At 34.0% G+C, this 18,191-nt stretch overlaps 2 protein-coding genes across 2 annotated transcripts; both read left to right on the top strand.

Annotated features, from left to right (window-relative positions):
* The first annotated feature begins 12,607 nt into the window (after positions 1 to 12,607).
* On the top strand, positions 12,608 to 15,625 carry LOTGIDRAFT_193611 (hypothetical protein). Its single transcript, XM_009062785.1, has 2 exons — positions 12,608 to 12,730; positions 13,886 to 15,625. The coding sequence occupies exon 2, from the start codon at positions 13,889 to 13,891 to the stop codon at positions 15,089 to 15,091; it is 1,203 nt and encodes a 400-aa protein (XP_009061033.1). The 5' UTR covers positions 12,608 to 12,730; positions 13,886 to 13,888; the 3' UTR covers positions 15,092 to 15,625.
* Positions 15,626 to 17,012: 1,387 nt separating this feature from the next.
* LOTGIDRAFT_126364 (hypothetical protein) lies at positions 17,013 to 17,357 on the top strand (the record flags this gene model as incomplete). Its single annotated transcript, XM_009062784.1, has 1 exon — positions 17,013 to 17,357. A coding segment is annotated over one exon (345 nt), but the record flags the coding sequence as incomplete, so codon positions are not given.
* Between the last annotated feature and the right edge of the window lie 834 nt (positions 17,358 to 18,191).

Below are 18,191 nucleotides of genomic sequence, written 5' to 3'. Positions count from 1 at the left end.
AGGAGTAGTATACCATAAAATTGTGTTTCGATATTTAAAGTAGGTGTAAAGAGATTTCTGCATCTGCTTGGCATCTACCACCACCAATTTTTCTTACATTTTAATGTGTACTGGCGTCAATGAAAGCATCAATAAGCACCATTTCAATTTTCAGGCTGGCAAAATGGTTCTTAAAACTGCACTAAAACTAAACTTTAAGGCTACAAAAAGATGTGCTTGACACTGAAAAACAGATCTTCAAACACCGGATGTCAGTGAACATTTTCTATAAGGCCAGATTTAATTTCTTATTGCCAGATGATGATCTAACCTTTGTTCTATAATCTTTAGAGAAACGTTTGTAAGTTAATAAATCAACCAGATAGGTTTGTTACATTGACAGGCGGGGAGTAAAACATGTCGGCTCTTTAGCATAAAGCGATTTTAAACATCTTGAAACTACTGGACTTTATTACAAAACTGTCTATAAGATGGAAAGGTAATTACCTCATATCAAAGTATAGGCAGTTTTGGCTTAATTGGTATTCTTCGAGACTCTCGCTTAACACACTCAAATTATTCAATATTCTTTTACAATCCGATGAACTTGATTTCTAATCCGGAACCTCTTTGCTTTATGTACAAGTTCAAAGAATTGGCAAGTTCTTCTACCATGCTTTGGGAAAAATGAAATTAGTTTTAAGGACTCATCTGAAGATCTATTCCAGGAAGTTGCAGCAAAATTTAATAGTTAAAATTGGGTTGCCTTCAGGCTGTATTTCCGGATATACACGTGTAAAGTGTTATTCTGAATTTTTGACAGTTTTCCCAAAGGTCAACGTTTACGTGAAATAGGAAAGTTGCAAACTGACACTCCCAAGTGTGAAGTGACCAAGGCCTTGATTATAGAGTTATACTGAACAATATTTACAAGTTAATATCGGAGATGTGCGTCAACGTCAAAGGCTGTCTGCTAAGCCTGAGCCTGGCCGTACGCTTTGAGGACAGACTCCTTCATGGGAAAATCTGGAGACTCTTTAGAGTCGTCTGAATAAATATCTGATCGTGGTGAGATCTAATCTAATGCAAATCCGATTCTAATTATTTGTTTCTGAACATTTTTGTGTCCATTGCAATCTAACAAGTTTTCTACCGCAATCTCGTTCCACTAATGTTACGTTCGACCAATCATGTAGAACGTGTCATGTCGAACCCAATTTCGTTTTTTTTCTGAATTTTCAGTCTCGTCTCGTTCCAATGGTTGTTATTATAACCTAATCAAAGCGTGTCATGCAGAACCCCTTTCTTTATAACGATGTAAGCCTAAATAGAGTTATATCCCACGCATACGGTAGTATGATATAATGCCTTATAAGCAATCTTTAATATAAAAAGTTCTCTCAATATCACAGTGGTATCTAATATTCTTACACGGCCGTCAGTCAACAGTGATTTCTCTTCTCCAAGTACCGATTGTCAAATTTTCTTTTAATTTCTGGACCAACCAATCGCTTTCCAAGCAGCTGTCCAATATTACAATGTCGGCACAAAGTTTTCTCATAAGCACTCTAGGCAATAATTACCACTTTAGTCCCTCTCGGCGTGTCTATCGATTTCTGAATGTTTGGTGGAGGTCCACGGTCGATCAAATTCTAACTATCATCGACCGTTATCTGATTCCTATAGTGTTTTCTTCAACAGGTGTGCTACTTGTTTCCAAGTTTTACGCTTTAGCTTTCAGTATCACTTGATTTGTCAAATCAGTTGAATCCAGTATTTGAAAGACTGGAAACTTAATGAAGGTTTATAACACGATGAGGAGGCGTCAAGTCGATGACGCTTATTCAAATTGGTGATGGTCAACCAATGACAACTCGAGACTTTCAATCAATTCTCTTCTCATAAACTGACCATTGTCACTTTCCACAAAATTGAATTTGGAAAGTTAAATTAAAGTATAGAGAAGTGAAGAAAACGATCGCTTTATTTTTATTGCGACGTGGAAATATAATTTTTTTTAAAACATTTAATAAATGAGTTGGCAAAACTTTCAAAACATTTTTAAAGATTTAAACTTCAAGCATTGTGGATTTGAGAGTTTCAATGTGGCTTATATTTTAAGATAAAGTTGAAGACAAGATTTGTGGATTGGAATTTTAAGGTAGGAAAAAATTGATTTGTCCTTTGTATTTTATTTTTTTAATACATTATCAGTATAAATACTTTGTATGTGTGATATAAATTTTGATTTTTTTGAGAATATGTTTTCAATACGTTCAACTCAATCGGAACAGTGGCATACGTTAATCTTTGTCTCGAATCTAAATTTGAGCTACAAGAATTACTGTGGCTCCGAATCACACTTCCGGTATTTTTTAAGTCAGTTTACAACTATGATTTTCAACTTTGTGAGATTTTTGTGAGATGTACACATTGTTCTTTGTATATCTGTTATTCTATATTATTAATTTTGATAAAAAAAAAAATCATAATTCCAACTAGTGTCCCATTCTTTCTAAAACATGTTTAATGAAAATAGAATAAAATTCTAAGTGTCATATCCTTACGTTTCTAGAAAACTAAAAGTGTTTAGGTAGAGTAAATAGTATGTATAAGTATATATTATAGATCTATAGGATGTCTATAGCCCGCAGTTCACTCGTTTCCCCTCATATCACTTATACTTAATAGTTCTTAAAATATCACCAACCATATTTTTTCTTCGATTTTTCCGTTTCTTAAAAACCTGATAGTCTTTTCTATTTATATTTCGCGTCCAGTTTTGTCTTCACTTGACCCATTTATATCAACAACTTGGCTACTTTATTTGAACAAAACTACAGAATTTCTTTTGTCGTGAATGTAAGAAAACAAATAGGGAAAAGGTTTTGGGTTTAGTTTTTTTTCCCTGTCAGCAAATTTTAATTTACATGCTTATAAATCTTGCTTAAACAAAAATTAAAATCTTTTCATTTAAAATTTTCATTGACTAGATATCGAGGACGGGATGGTTTGATTCTCCAAAATGTACAGTCCTAGGATGAAACAAAGACCTCATTCAGAAATTGGAATAAGTGGTCTGGAACTGTTGGGTATTTTTCTACTGTTCAGATTTATAAACCTGATTTCAAGACTGTTATGCTCCAAGTTAACCTTTCAAGACTTGAAGTTTTAATATGTCAAGGTGAAATATGAATTAAAACTACAGTATGATATAATATATCAGAGATTAATGTCTCGGATTTCCTACCGATTTCTGACAAATTACTGATATTTCCAGGAATATTCCATCATTTTCTTAATATCTTATACACATTACAAATGAATAATATATGATTTCATTTCTTGTTGCGTCTCATTACAATTTGAAGTCAATTCGACATTCAAAGTAAATGCTGGCCCTCTACTATACGCAATCGAATATCAATCCCTCTTGTAACCAGATGGTACGCAATTGGACTCCTGTGGTCTGAAAAATGGTATTCCCTCCTGTTACCAGTTGACCAAGATATGCAAGTGGACTCCTGTGATCTAAAAAATAGCACTCCCTCCTGTAATATTTTCTTTTATTTTAGTTTTGTTAGAAGAAGAGAACTCTTTCTAATCGTGAAGATACTTATATTGGTAAGCTTTACTTCAGCTTTTATTTGTTTTCATTTATCCTCACCATCACCATCATCATCAGCAACATCATCGTCGTCGTCATCAGCATCGTCGTCATCATCATCACCACCGTCATTATCGACGAGTAACATATGCATCAAAATAAATTCATCGAAAAAATATACTCTATTACGCTTACCCTTGCCTTTAAAACAAAGCAGCATCCATTGATTTCAAATAATGAAACAATGACTTTTATTTGGCAATAATATATAGTCAGTGTTGATGATACGAGGTGAAGTCTTGTCACGTCTTAGATGAAGATGATTAACTCTTTATATTAACGTACTGCGAGTTAATATTTAGTGCACTTTCACGACACTTTATGGCACTTGAGTGCAGGCAGCGGAAATCACCTTGTCTCAATAGTGCTACTTAGAGCTCACGTGGGAGAAACCATATACTGTCTTTGAAGAACACAAGGAAATAGTGAGAACTTTTTCTCAAGCATATCGTAGACGTCACCTGGCATCTGCCATTGGTCTGTTATAATTTCAACAACTCACTCCGTTTTTTTGAGAGAGGTCCCGATGGCAAATTTTAACAGTCTGAGAAAGTCATCAGAAGTCATAGAATAAAATAGTACGTTTTCTTAACCAAGGATTCAGGTCAGTCACTGAATAGCACTTAATAAAAACTAGATCGTGGTAGCACATTAACTTGATACAGACTACGTCAAAGACTAAAACTGAAGACTGAAACTGTAACTAACTATTATGTCAAAGAAGGTGTAAAACCATAAAAAGAGCGGTAGGATAGTGGCTAGCCTGGAACGTATTTAATAAATAATATATTAAGCTTATCACTATTCAATCGACGTTGATTTTCTGTAATGAAATTATCTATGGACGTCTGTAAGACAAAACAATTCATTATATTATTGTATGGCTTATTGTCATTAGGGAGATTAATAAAAGTGCTACTCAGACACTCTCATATTATCTTGGCTATACTGATACTTATTTAGTTCTTTCAATTGCATGCAATAGGTATGAGAAAGTAATATAGACAAATAGAAATATATAGAAATTGGACAAGGACCACAGGATCTCAGCGGTGATATTCTCGACCTTTTTCTTTCTGGAATTCGTAAAGGTTATTCACGGTTCGCTAAGTATATCCATATTCTTTAATGGTTAAACACCATTTTTTCACATTGGAATTGCAAAACTTATTTTTGTAGTTTTGTTAGACCGTACAGAAGTTTAGATTAAGACTAAAGAATGAATCCCACATCCCAAGGGAAACTACTTGAAGAAAATATTTCAATGTATATTTTAAGGAAGTGTGTCATCACTAAGTTCTATATCCCAATGGCCAACAATATAAATAGAACTTTGGATATTTTAAAAGTGGGAGTAATCCTTGCTTTATGAATTTCATTGTGTTATGGCTTTTTCAAAAAGACATCTGGTTTTCAAAATATTTTTATATACCATTCACTTTTACCTCTATTTTTACATAATGATGTAGATATTTTAATATATACCAAGTAAACTGACGCATATTTCCACTTTAAAATCTAGGTTAACGAAATAAATATGGAAAAATATGTTGCTGCCCCGTTTTTCAATTGTGGTCTTTCTCAGAACTTTCTCAGAAGAAGGTACTATTTGGGGTTTTTTGGGTGTTTTTAAGGATCAGTACCTTTTTAACAATGAGATTCTTGGCAGGAACAAGGATCGAGATAGTACCGATCATTCTTATTACATCTTCCACTTTCAGAATATCAGCCTTAGATATAGAAATAGATCATTGCTACTGATGATCATTTTTCTGGTCATGGCGATCAGATGATTTAACAAAAATCTTTTAAAACAAATTTCAAACAAAAAGCCTGTGTAATATAAAACCTTTTACTAGGTCTTAGATTACGAGCGAGTAAGTGTTTTTATGCCCTATCGATTGAAAAACAATTAACACGCGTATTAAGCTGGTTTAAAAGATTTATCTAATCCTACTTTCTTAAAATGCTTTCAGCAGCTGATAAAAGAAACTTTATAAAGGTTTGGAATTGATCAAATGTATTAAAAGAGTATTTGAAAGGATGGGGGTCTTTAACTAACATCTTAAGTTCATTGATCTGGTCTCTATAAACCAACTTCACTGGTACGCCATGCCGGTTTACCTATAGCTTACAGATTTTGTTCTTAAATGTACAACCGCTTTCGAAAAGGTTTTCTTATGAATATTTATTTTAAAACCAATTTAGAATTCGTCACAAGACGTTCTGAAAAGTATGTATAATTTTCCAAACAAATTCCTAAATAACTAACTGTGTCTTTATTTTGTAAAAACGTTAATATGTAGTTAAAATAAATTTAGCCTTTTTTGCTCCTTAAGAGATTTGAGTTAAGTAGTATCTGTATAGATTACAGAAATAGAAAGATGCAAACAATCGTTCTGAGAATATTTTTTTGTGGCATTGTGTACCAAATATTGACTATGTTCGAAACTGTCTCTGTTTTCGGAACTTGATTTCGTATCTGGTTACTGGCAGTTCCAGTAGCAAAAACATCTTGTTGCAGTCACTAAATTTGGAGCTTGATTAGATTTTATTTAACAGAAGTGGTGGAGACCGATGCGTACCTTGAGGACAGTAAATGTACACATTTTGTAGTACATCATACCAGATTTTTTGACTCTTTTTGTAGTAACATTTACGATGGCCTTTGGGATTGATAATGTTTTAAATGGATTGTAAAGATTATGTGTATCGGGACACTGATAGCATCAATTTTCACCATTCCAATTTTCAATCAGACGTATGTGTTTCTGCAATTCCACTAAAACTATGCGTTTTATGACGTCACCAATGCAAAGGGCCTTAATATGTGATATAGGCATATTCTTGCGATTAGTGACTTCATAAAACGCATAGTTTTAATGGAATTACAGAAACCACACACGTCTGATTGAAAATTGTGCAAATTGATGCTATCAATGTCCCCGAGATACCTTGAATGTTTAGAAAACCTGTTTACAATCCCTTTAAGACTTGCTTTACTAAGAAAGTTGACTGATGTGAAGTCGATTGTAATTAAGACCTGATCAAATATATGGAATCAAGTTGATATTGTATTAGTGAAGAAAATGATGTTTTCCTAAGCAATTAATCTCATTGTTTTATCCTGGTCAGCTTTTCTCTATTGACCAAACTACTATAGTAGCTTGGACTCGACAACTTTTACTATTTTCTCTACGAAATACTGAATTGTTTTTTTTTGCAAAGGTTAGGTGAAAGGGGTTGTAAAATCACAATATGAATGAAATAACGAAAGCACAAACCGAGAACAAAATTCAGTTACATAACTAAGTATTGAAGTGTTGATTATAAGGTCTGGTAAAAATTATTTGAACATTTCTTCAAATGTCAAGCATTTGTCTTCTCTAGCTTTTGAACAGTAAATATAGATATAAATATATAAAGTTTTAGAAATTTTTGGTTACGTTTGACTTTCACTGGATTATGTGAAACTACAAAATTCATTTCTGTTGAAAATTGATTCTTGCAAATTGATTCCGATGGTTTGAAGAACAAAAAACAAGGGTTAACGTGTGGAGTGAACCGATTTGATTTGTTTATGAAGTTGGTCATTTCATTTTGACAGTGATTTATCACTTCCTGATAGTGACATTATTTCAATTCTAATTTCCATTCCCTGGTGCCTGAAAATTCTCATAACCATTTTGCTCCTAACCAATATACCATATGCTGGTGCACGACTTTTATACACCAATAATCTAACGCAAACATAATAACATCTTCCCATGAGTAGCAATGGCTTGTGAACACTATGGAGCACGTTTTAACATTCTTTATCTCTCTGAGGTGCTCCAATTTCCCAATGTTTCGTCAGGCGGTGATCGAGTTATTGTCCTTCACTTGATCAAATTGTGTTGATAGAGGATGCTTTGTGCATATTGGAATTGGAATTTAGCATTTGATATCATTTGACCAATTGCTTGTTTTTCTTCTTTGGAATTTATAAAAATATCATTTACGTAGATAGAGACTTTGTGAACTCACATAAGTATAAGTACTTTTTGTCAAGAGATACATTTGATAATCGACGATTAAATATGATATATTCTTTTAAATATTGTGTTTGTGTTCTGGTTATTAGAAGACGCGTAGATATTCTGGGAGCTGTTTTGCGCTCTTAAGCATCTGAAGTATAAATATTAGCAAATTTCATAGTAATATGTTTATTTTCAAATCATAAATATCAGATGCACTTTGTAGCTAGTGTAGGGTACGCATAATATTTTCAAATTATCATAAATATCAGATGCACTTTGTAGCTAGTGTAGGTTACGCATAATATTTTCAAATTATCATAAATATCAGATGCACTTTGTAGCTAGTGTAGGTTATGCATAATATTATCAAATTATCATAAATATCAGATGCACTTTGTAGCTAGTGTAGGTTACGCATAATATTTTCAAATTATCATAAATATCAGATGCACTTTGTAGCTAGTGTAGGTTACGCATAATATTTTCAAATTATCAACTGTCAAATGCACTTTGTAGTCAGTATATCTTAATTTTTAACTAATGAAAATTTCTCACCTGTATTACTTACAACTTGAAAATTATCCTTGATTATTATATATTTCCCAAGCCGAAATTTGATTAGAAATACCAACGATTCCCTTGACTGTCTCCAACAGTTAGAAACATTATTCGGAATTAAATCAACAGTTTTACGTCTGTCACGAGTAAGATTTATGACAACTGGCTATTCTCTTCATTCATACAATTTGAATTCTTAGCACTGATCTGAAACAACACTTTTGCACATATGTCGCCCAGATTGCAGGTTTCATGATTCAACGATCACATGGAAGTATGGACTCCAAGAGGAGTAGGTGATTTGGTGCTGTTGCATTGGTTAGTCCCATAGTCTAATACGTTGCAGGCAAAAAAAAAATGATAGCTATTTCATTACAGAACTTTACTTACATTTTTAATTCAAGTGAAAATTTCTTCAAAAATTGCACAAAATTTTGATGTAAAAAATCAGAATAAGATTCGTATAAATCAGACCAGAACTACACTGATATTTTGAGTGAAAATACGAAAAGAGTGTCATTGAAGAAACGTTTATTAATTTTAGACAAAAACTCATCGAGAGATGGTCAAATTGGTTATAAGCGTATTGTTTCAGTAAATATCCGCGAAGTTTTTAATTTGGATAATATCAATATACGTGTTATTGAAATAAAAGACGTCTGTTTCCGGTTAAGACGTTACAATAACGTAAGAATATTGTCAGTTGGTAGTCTGCTCGTAAATCAAATCACTTCTGCATCGATCAGGTTGTTTTAAAACAAATTAGTTTGGAGAATTGAGACAACAAGTAAAGGTGACGGGTGTCCGTCCGATAATTCTCATTTAATTTGAAACTTTTAACAGATTGACTTTCGGGAGAGTTCATACTAAGTGGAGCCATGGCCTATGACCCATGAGTGTAGTTTGGGATTCCTAACGAATTACTTGAATAGAATAAGCCCGTGAGGATAATTTAAGGATCGGATCGGATATCAAATTTGTCCAGCCCCTGCCTGGATAGATCATTACATATGGCATAGAAGTGGAGAAAGGTTTGAGTTGCGGTAGTGGGGGAGAGGAGGATGGTGCTTCGGAACGACACTCTCGAGGGTGTACGTGTACGAGGGTCCTTTCTATCATCTTGTTTTTGATAAAACCACCGTGCCTTTACAACTAAATTGTCAAATAGCCAAAATCGCGGTATCAGTTGGTAAGCAAAAACGAATCCTCGACGTAATTTATAGCAACGTAAAATTAGGTCCACCAAATGTTGTCATTAAAAGTGAGTCAATGATTTCTGTGCCTAAGGATACAGACTGTATATATTTTGTTTAAATTAAGATATTCAACATCCGGTGATTATGTTCAAATATACCAATTTCTGTATGTCGTACCACATTATGCTAATTGACTGACCATACAATTTGCGCCTTATAAATGGAAAGAGTCCGTCTTACCAAGAGAAACTTTGCCAAAAAACTAAGACATCTAAGTTGGGTCTGCGATTAACTGTAACAGACTCGACGATACTACCAAAACAATCCAATGAGTAACAACTAACAGAAACGTAGTTACCATGCTAAATAATTTGTAAAAACATCAAAAAGAACAGAGATAAAGAAACCAACAAATTCTGTTGTTTAGAGTAGCCTACCGCAATAAAGGCTATATATGTATTATGATATTGCTTTAATACAGCTCTTTTCACTAAACCCTTTATAACAAGATTCAGCAACAGCTTTTCCATATCACCAGAGGCATTTTATCACCGCCTAAATCGTTCGACCCATGTAAACAATTCTTTATAAATCGTTGAACTTGCGACCAACTGTCGTCTATCATTCTTTGATTCCGACTTTTATTCATTAGAAAATCAGATCAGATCAAATAAGATCCAACACCTTGGAGAATTAGAAGAAAATTATAGTTAAACACAAATCCAGTCTTGGAATATGAAAACTAATATGTAAAGAGTCCCGAAATGAGATAAGGGTGATCATATCACTTGTTGACGCGCATTGATTTTCACTTGTAGATAATTCTTAATCAACTCCATATTATATCGACATACTATAGCCTACAGTGCCTGCAGACATTCTTTTTATAGCGTTATGTGAATACTGATAACACCCGCTTAGAAGAATGATGGAAGCATTATAAATTTGTAAATAAACGGTCATTCGCTGGACATTGGAAGGCAGACGACATTTTCGTCGCAAAAATGAAATAGTAAAAATATGATTACCTAATTTAATATTAGTCTCAGGTCGACAAGCGATTCAAATTATCTCAACGGAACCATTGCAGTCGACATGAGCGAAACTTTGAGCGATCAACCGGATGCTCGCAGATTCTGACAGCTCAGGTCGACGAAAAGATCCAAGGTCTGTAGGAAAATAGAACAGAAGAGAATATATTTCCTTTAAAAGGCCTTAAACCATAGGGGTCACCAGTTGCGTTTCGTTACGCATAAGAATAACGCTCGTAGGTTTCAAACTCTCATGCAATTTAGTTGTGAAACTCATAGCCATTATTCGCCACGATACGTAACTGGTAATCGCTATGGTGTGATGTCACCTTAAACTGGTAATTGTGTCTGTTCATTGAACAGTATATATATATATATATATATATATTGCGCAGCTTGCCAATTATGTGTTTTGTAGAATCAATCTGATTCCCTTTTACCTTACATATACCCTAGATCGATAGCGATAAAGGACGTATCGATAGCGATAAAGGACGTATCGATAGTATGAAGTTTGTTTTTGCAGTTGTTTATTGTATAATAATTTCCTATATATAATAGTATTCTTTACGAAGTGGCGCTTCCGATCACCAGAAAATAACTGTAAAATAGAACAGCTCATACCTCTTCTGAATTGTCATCAGATTGCTAAGAACATGATATTTATTTTAATGTATTTCTCACTTTCACAGTCTACTTCCATCGAAAAAACATAGGAATTGTCAAAAATTAGCCAGTAATTTAGAAAATACGACTATCTCAGAAGGTTATAAATTATCTGCCAATGGTGAGAAAGTGGAGAAAGACTATAATTTTAGATATTGATGTACTTCAAGTGTTAATTTATTTAAAACATTTTTCCTGATGCGAAGGTCGATGGCATTATCATCGTAATCCTTAGTGATTCCTGGTATTTTGTGGAATATATTGTATGGATTGAAGATTGTGATATCGACCACAATTTCTGAATTTTTGTCAGTAACAGCCTTACTATTACTGTTTTCCCAAACTTTAAAACAGGTTGTGTCACCTGTAAAGTAGGAGCTTATCACCAGTTTTATTCAAGTTTCACTGTTCTTATTTTTCGAAGATTTGACCGTCTGGCTTCGAAATATTGTAATCAGTACCTTTAAAATTCTGCTTTTGCATCTATTCTTGTATTTAATCATATAAATATCTATTTGACCTTCATGGTTGTAAAAATTACAGAAAAAAATCACTCGCCCCATTTCAACTGGGAAAAATGTTGAAATCCACATAGAAAAGAGCCAAATTTCACCGAATATTGAATTGAGCATGTTATTACAGTTGATTGGAAATGGTATAATTGTATGATACCACTTCACGGCATTAATCAAGTCATCATCCTCTCCAGGGAACGACATATTTTCATTACTCAGTAAGCACATTGCAAGCTAGTATCAAAATATCCAAGAAATGCCAATAAATCAAATTTCAAGCGTTAACCGTTTTCACCCGTTTTGCCAATTAGTCGAGTTAGTCCGAGGTTCTATATCTACAGGTTCTGATAGATAATTTTGATGGCTTGTCGCCTTGGAAAAGTTTAGAGGATCAGGATTATTTTCGTGTGAGGACCTCTCAAACTTCACCACAAAACCCATTTTTTTAAAACATAGCAGCCTTACCTTCCGATAGACGAAATCGTGAATATAAGGTCAAAGATTTTCAGACTAAGTTTAAACACATTTCTGATTGACCTTTCATGATTTGGATTTAAAAAAAGCTAAAAAAGACTGCTGCCAGACATAAACATCTGACAAAAAGCGTACTCTAGTTGAAGTCTAAGAGAATGTCTCATAGAACTACATTCGAAACTTCCTATGTTTGAACATGAAAAGAACAAATTTCCATTTCCATGTAATAATATTAAAATCATCAGGTGAATTAGAGTTGATAACAAAACTCAAGATATGCTACTTATCATACTACGCTACATTTTTTTTTATGATATTTACTTATCTTTTTAGCTAGAAGATGGACCCGTTAAAGGACAGATTAGGTCAGATGTTTCGGACAGCTCGGTCCTATTTACCTAGAAAAGGCACAGAAGAGGAAAAAGTCAACTTTGCCCACTTCTCATATTCAGAAAGCGAGAAGGAACTATCAACGTTACAAAATGGTAGTATACGCAAAGCGTCCTGGTCAGATGGATTGAGTGAAAGTAGCAGTGTTGTGGATGAATTATCAGATTTTAATGTCAATCCTAAAGACAGAATATCAGAATGGCAAGCCGGATGGAATGTTACGAATGCAATCCAGGTATAGTCTGATTTTAGTTTAGATAATATAAACTGTTATTATTTACTTGTTTCGAAATGATCGAAAAGGATGGGTGTTCCTGAATGATCTGAAAGGGTGGGTGTTCCTGCATGATCTAAAAGGGAGGATGTTCCTGCATGATCTAAAGGGAAGGATGTTCCTGAATCATCTGAAAGGGCGGATGTTCCTGAATCATCTGAAAGTGCGGATGTTCCTGAATGATATGAAAGGGTGGGTGTTCCTGAATGATCTGAAAAGGTGGGTGTTCTTGAATGATCTAAAAGGGAGGATGTTCCTGAATGATCTAAAAGGGTGGGTGTTCCTGAATCATCTGAAAGGGTGGATGTTCCTGAATCATCTGAAAGCGTGGGTGTTTCTGAATCATCTGAAAGGGTGGGTGTTCCTGATTGATCTGAACGGGTGGGTGTTCCTGAATGATCTGAAAGGGTGGGTGTTCCTGAATGATCTGAACGGGTGGGTGTTCCTGCATGATCTAAAGGGGAGGATGTTCCCGAATGATCTGAAAGGGTGGGTGTTCTTGAATGATCTGAAAGGGTGGTGTTGCTGAATGATCTGAAAGGGTAGGTGTTCCAGAATGATCTGATAGGTTGGGTGTTCCTGAATGATCTTAAAGGGTGGGTGTTCCTGAATGACCTCAAAGGGTGGTTTTCCTGAATGATCAGAAAGGGTGGTTTTCTTGAATTATCTGAAATGGTGGGTGTTCCTTAATGATCTGAAAGGGTGGATGTTCCTGAATGATCTGAAAGGGTGGATGTTCCTGAATGATCTGAAAGGGTAGATGTTCCTGAATAATCTGAAAGGGTAGGTGTTCCTGAATAATCTGAAAGGGTGATGTTCCTGAATAATCTGAAAGGATGATGTTCCTGAGTGATCTGAGTGTGCGGTGTGAGTGATTCGGCCAGAATAAATGAAAGTTCTTTTTCATGATCTGAAAAGCAAAGTTGTCTTGAGAGATCTAACAGTGTTCTTGAATGACTTCACAGTGAGTGTGTTCTCGAAATGATTTAAAATCAAAACACTTTGAAATGAAACCCCTCTAAACCACATCCTCTATTAACTGTCATACCTATCGTGGTTTCTTCATTGAAACTCTTACAGATTGCTAATATGCTTATATTTTTGGTTATTTTTCAGGGAATGTTCATAGTGAGTTTTCCCTATGCGGTTGTTCAAGGTGGATATTGGGCTATACTTTCCATGATAGTGGTAGCATATATCTGTTGTCATACCGGTAAAATACTCGTCCAATGCCTTTACGAAGAAAATGAACACGGAAGGAAGGTCCGCGTTAGAAACAGCTACGTTGAAATTGCCGAGCATGTGTGGGGGAAACGTTTTGGAGGTAGGATCGTGGATTGTGCACAAATTATAGAATTGTTAATGACGTGTATACTTTATGTGCTCTTATGTGGTGACCTCATCAAAGGTAGTTTTCCAGACAGCCCGTTGGGACTTTCATCGTGGATAATGGTCAGCACCATACCACTCCTGGCTTGTGCATTTTTACAATCATTACAGCGTGTTTCAATGCTGAGTTTTTGGTGTACAGTAGCTCATATGTTGATTAATGCCATCATAATCATTTATTGTTTCACACGTGTCACAGAATGGCATTGGTCAGACGTTCAAGTTAGGATCAATATCTGGACATTCCCAATTTCTCTTGGGATCGTTGTATTCAGTTATACGTCTCAAATATTCTTACCCACGCTAGAATGTAATTTAGAAGACAAGAGTAAATTCACGTGTATGATGCATTGGACTCATTTAGCGGCGGCTGTGTTTAAAGCTGGCTTCTCTTACATTGGATTTCTAACCTGGGGTTTTGCTACCAAAGAAGTGATTAGTAACAATTTACCCACTCAAGTTTTTAAAATCATTGTTAATATGATATTAGTCGCTAAAGCTCAGTTATCCTACCCGCTTCCATATTTCGCGGCGGTAGAATTATTAGAAACGTCATTATTTGCCGGTAGACCGGAAACTGTATTTCCAGCGTGTATAGACAATACCCATAGATTAAAGATTTGGGCGCTAATTTGTAGAGTAGCTTTAGTAGTTTTTACAACATTATTAGCAATTATCATTCCACATTTTGCCATATTGATGGGTTTAATAGGTAGTTTTACAGGAACCATGTTATCGTTTGTTTGGCCATGTTACTTTCATTTAAAGATAAAGTGGCATACAATGAGCATTACATATAAAATACTGGATATAGCTATTATTGTAATTGGACTAGCATGTGGTTCTATAGGTATTTATTACTCTGGACACGCATTAACACGAGCTTTTCAAGGTCTACCGCCTAGTCCATTTCACGGCTCCAAACACGACTAATGAATAGACAGGCCTTAGACAATGGTTAGGAAATACTGTTACTGATTTTATATAAGCGACGTTTCGACTAGGATAATCTTGTCTTTATCAAGCAATAATTGATAAAGACTAGAGATTTCTAGTAGAAACTTTGCTTAAATAAAAAAAGAAACTGTCTTCGATAACAATTGTTTTATCTTTATTGACTAATGAAATTTGGCGGGAAATCGAATTGCGCCATTTCTTATTACGCTCGTTTAAAAAATATAACTAAACTATGTTAACAGAGTCAATTATTAAAGATGTCAGTTTGGATTTATTTTAAGACTTTTTCTTGTCTGTATTCATGATTTGTATGATACTGTGTTTAAATTTTCGACATTTGTTTGCTTAAACCGAACGAGGCGAATGAACCACATCACGTGATCTCCTTCATATTCCGATACTTCGTATTTAAGAGTTTTTATCATGTTGGTATATAGATTGTTAGTTAAATATGATTATTGATGTGAGAGAAAAAAAAAGATATTCCATATTAATTAAAGATATTTCATCAAATCTCTTGATAACTAAAGCCTGAAGTCCATTATAGCTGAATGCATGTCAACTGGGGAATTTTGTGCTCAACGAGTGACAACTTTATTTAAAGGGATAGATTCACTCACGTTACGCTTTATAACTTATACGGATAATATGACATGAGGTCGCTTTTCCAAATAAAAAAAAATTGGGATCCAATTGCACATGCACAAGCTTGGTAAAATGGCAATCGTGATGCAATTTCAGTTAAAGCCACATTAAGTTCACAATAATCAGACTAAAAAAATATCTTTTAAGTACATAAAATTGAACACAGAAATCGGCAATCATTAGATATATTTAGACTGTTCTGTGGAAACAGCTCTTGAATCTTATTATATTTATTGATGATGTTTCATTAGATTAATTACAATACAATAGTGTTATTTGAATAACTTATACGATGTTTGTCCTGATATATTCAAACCCACGCTGGTATCACTGAATCTGAATTTACCTCAGGTGGTTTTTCCAGAAAAAAAACAGTCTTAATCACGCAGGACAACATCCCGCCAATATAAGGACTTATTCCAAGAGACTGGAATATATGGAGTTCTACGTCCTACTTTTCTGCACCATGTGGTCTAATAAAGACGGGCAACGCCATGCCGGGTAGGCCTACAGTGAGGGACAGCGGCATTGGTCTGCTATTTTCAACTTCAAACTATTGAGGGATCTTTAACGTGCACAGCCTGTAGCACACGAGGCCTGGGTTTATTGTCCCATCCAAACGACTAGACGCTTTTTCAATGTCAGCCCCTCTGCAGGACGGACAGGTATCATCTCGACCTATGCCGAGATTGAACCTTGGCCCTTTAGGTTAGCGAGCAAGCGTCTGACTCTCTGAGCTCCCCCATGGTTTCTGATTGTACCATTTCACTTCCACAATCTGAGCTTTCTTCTATGGTAGACACTATTGACCCAAAATATTCATTTGACTTCTGGCTCAAAGGATATTGGATAGGAATGGCAGTTATAAATTTTAAGTCATTGGATACACTGATCTTACAATGTAGGTTTCTTGTTATTCTGTTTTCGCTTGATGAGAAATTGAATCCGACATCCATATTCCAGAGGACCCAGGGATTCAAGAACAAACTTTTCATATGGTTAAAGGCAAATTCATTTGTTACAATGAATGCAGATAAATACAAAATTGTTCACTCTTTTAGCAAATGAACTAATTTCAGGATAAAAAGCATCGCATTTTCATTATATTATATTTATTCATAAAGTATCACTGTTCACATAATAGATGTGTTCATACACAAAAATCATAAGGTATGAATGGACGCTTTAGGGAATTTTACAGTAAATATAAACGTTGGTAATAAAATGAATGTTTTAAATACGACAAAATAAAAGTGATAGCTCTAATCACATGATATTTCAAAATAGTAGTGATAGCTCTAATCACATGATATTTCAAAATAGTAGTGATAGCTCTAATCACATGATATTTCAAAATAGTAGTGATAGCTCTAATCACATGATATTTCAAAATAGTAGTGATAGCTCTTATCACATGATATTTCAAAATAGTAGTGATAGCTCTAATCACATGACATTTCAAAATAGTAGTGATAGCTTTTATCACATGATATTTCAAAATAGTAGTGATAGCTTTAATCACATGATATTTCAAAATAGTAGTGATAGCTTTTATCACATGATATTTCAAAATAGTAGTGATAGCTCTATCACATGATATTTCAAAATAGTAGTGATAGCTTTAATCACATGATATTTCAAAATAGAAGTGATCGTTTAAATCACACGACATTTTTTAAAAAGGGATAGCATAAGGCTCAGCCGTTTTAAATTTTAAATGTTCAGTATTTTCTACTCTAAACTGATGTGGAATATTTGCATCACAACATCCACAAGAATATGAAAAGTTTGCAATGTAATAAAAACAAATGATACTGATTAAAATAATACCATAAAAATGAAATATACAGACAATGTAATAATAGTAAAATAAATAAAAACATTTTGTTGTTAAAAATGGATGGAAATCTTCGAGGATGGAAAAGTAAGTTACAAATTATCACATAATATAACACTGGAATATAATACCAAAATATAGGTAAAATATTTTTTGCCTCAATATAAACGCAATTATATTACATCAGAAAATAATGAGATCACCCACTTATAACAAAGTGAGATAATCCCATTATATCACATCAGTATATAAAATACCCTTTATCACAGATGTGAGACATATAGTTATATAATAAACTTATATTTCAACAGAATGTAATTACGTTATATTGAAAACTGATTATATCATTATGAAATATTATCGCATAGTATCACATTGAAATATAATTTCATTATATAACACAGAAGTATATTGCCATTATATCAGAAAATTATCTTATTATATCAGTATGAATATGACTTTATACCACATGTTATGACATTACATTGTATATCACATTGAAATTTAATACCATTATATCACATAATGACATTATATTTTCATTGGAATGTTATGACATTTTATTACATTGGAATATACTCACATTGGAATATA

Source organism: Lottia gigantea, assembly GCF_000327385.1.
Source record: "Lottia gigantea unplaced genomic scaffold LOTGIsca_53, whole genome shotgun sequence".
Classification (NCBI taxonomy): Eukaryota; Metazoa; Mollusca; class Gastropoda; family Lottiidae; genus Lottia; species Lottia gigantea.
This window is presented reverse-complemented; position numbering and strand designations above follow the sequence as displayed.

Coding starts and splice junctions, on each gene's coding strand:
- LOTGIDRAFT_193611 (XM_009062785.1), top strand. CDS start 13,889: ATGTTCATAGTGAGTTTTCCCTATGCGGTTGTTCAAGGTGGATATTGG.